The sequence below is a fragment of the Cervus canadensis genome, chromosome X (assembly GCF_019320065.1).
Source record: "Cervus canadensis isolate Bull #8, Minnesota chromosome X, ASM1932006v1, whole genome shotgun sequence".
Taxonomy (NCBI): domain Eukaryota; kingdom Metazoa; phylum Chordata; class Mammalia; order Artiodactyla; family Cervidae; genus Cervus; species Cervus canadensis.
The window spans coordinates 63030425-63031310 of NC_057419.1; the positions used below are offsets into that span (position 1 = coordinate 63030425).

The 886-nt window shown below is 60.0% G+C and overlaps 1 protein-coding gene across 1 annotated transcript; it reads right to left on the reverse strand.

Annotated features, from left to right (window-relative positions):
- Positions 1-253: 253 nt before the first annotated feature.
- On the reverse strand, positions 254-841 carry LOC122435582 (ferritin heavy chain-like). Its single transcript, XM_043459757.1, has one exon. The coding sequence runs from the start codon at positions 839-841 to the stop codon at positions 254-256; it is 588 nt and encodes a 195-aa protein (XP_043315692.1).
- Between the last annotated feature and the right edge of the window lie 45 nt (positions 842-886).

The window sequence follows — 886 nt, forward strand, 5'->3', positions numbered from 1 at the left end:
ACCAGAACTGGGTATAGCTGAGAAAGACTCCTGGATACCTGTTTTAAAGTTTAAAAGATGAGAGAGTTGCACAAACGAATCAAACAGACCTTTATTAATTTAGGAACCCAATAACTTTATGTGAAGAACTGGCAAAACTGGAAGAAAAAAAACTTAGGTGAACTTTTTCTGCAAGGGCAACACTCTGGTCTGCATGGCAGACAAGGTGACCTTGGGCAGTCACCCAGGACTCGGGGGAAAGTCCAGTCCAGGCTCAGTCCTTGTCACCAGCACCCAGGGTGAGCTTTTCAAAGGCGTACTCTGCCAGGCCGCCTTCCGGCGCCCCCATGTTGCACACGTTGGTGAGATGGTCCCCCAGCTTCTTCATGAACTCGAGCTGCTGGTCCAGGTGGCGCATCTCCAGGACGTGGCACATCTCCAGGACGTGGCGCAGGTCGGCGTCGCCGCTGTCGGTGGCCAGCTGGTGCAGGTCAAGCAGGCTCCGGCTGACGCTCTTCTCGAGGTGCAGGGCGTCCTGCGTGGCCTGGAGGCTGTGCTCCCACTCTTGGCTCTCGGGCATCCTAATGTCCAGGAAGGAGACGCGGCCCCCACGCTGGTTCTGCAGGAACATCAGGCTCTCGATCGTCTCGTGCTCCTGGGAGCGGAGCAGGAAGAAGCGGGAGAAGCGCTGCAAGGCTACGTCGTGGTGGTGGTGCAGGGAGCAGGGCCTGGCCAGGCACTGGAAAGAGGCGTGGAGCTCCAGGGCCGCGCGGCCGTTGACCGCGTCCTCGCACTCGGGGCGGTAGTGGTAGCGCACCTGCGAGGCCGCTGCGGGTAACATGGCGGGCAGCAGCCAGACCATCCAGAAGGCGTCTCGGAGGAGGGAGGTGCGGCGGGGGCAGCAGCG

Coding starts and splice junctions, on each gene's coding strand:
- LOC122435582 (XM_043459757.1), bottom strand. CDS start 841: ATGGTCTGGCTGCTGCCCGCCATGTTACCCGCAGCGGCCTCGCAGGTG.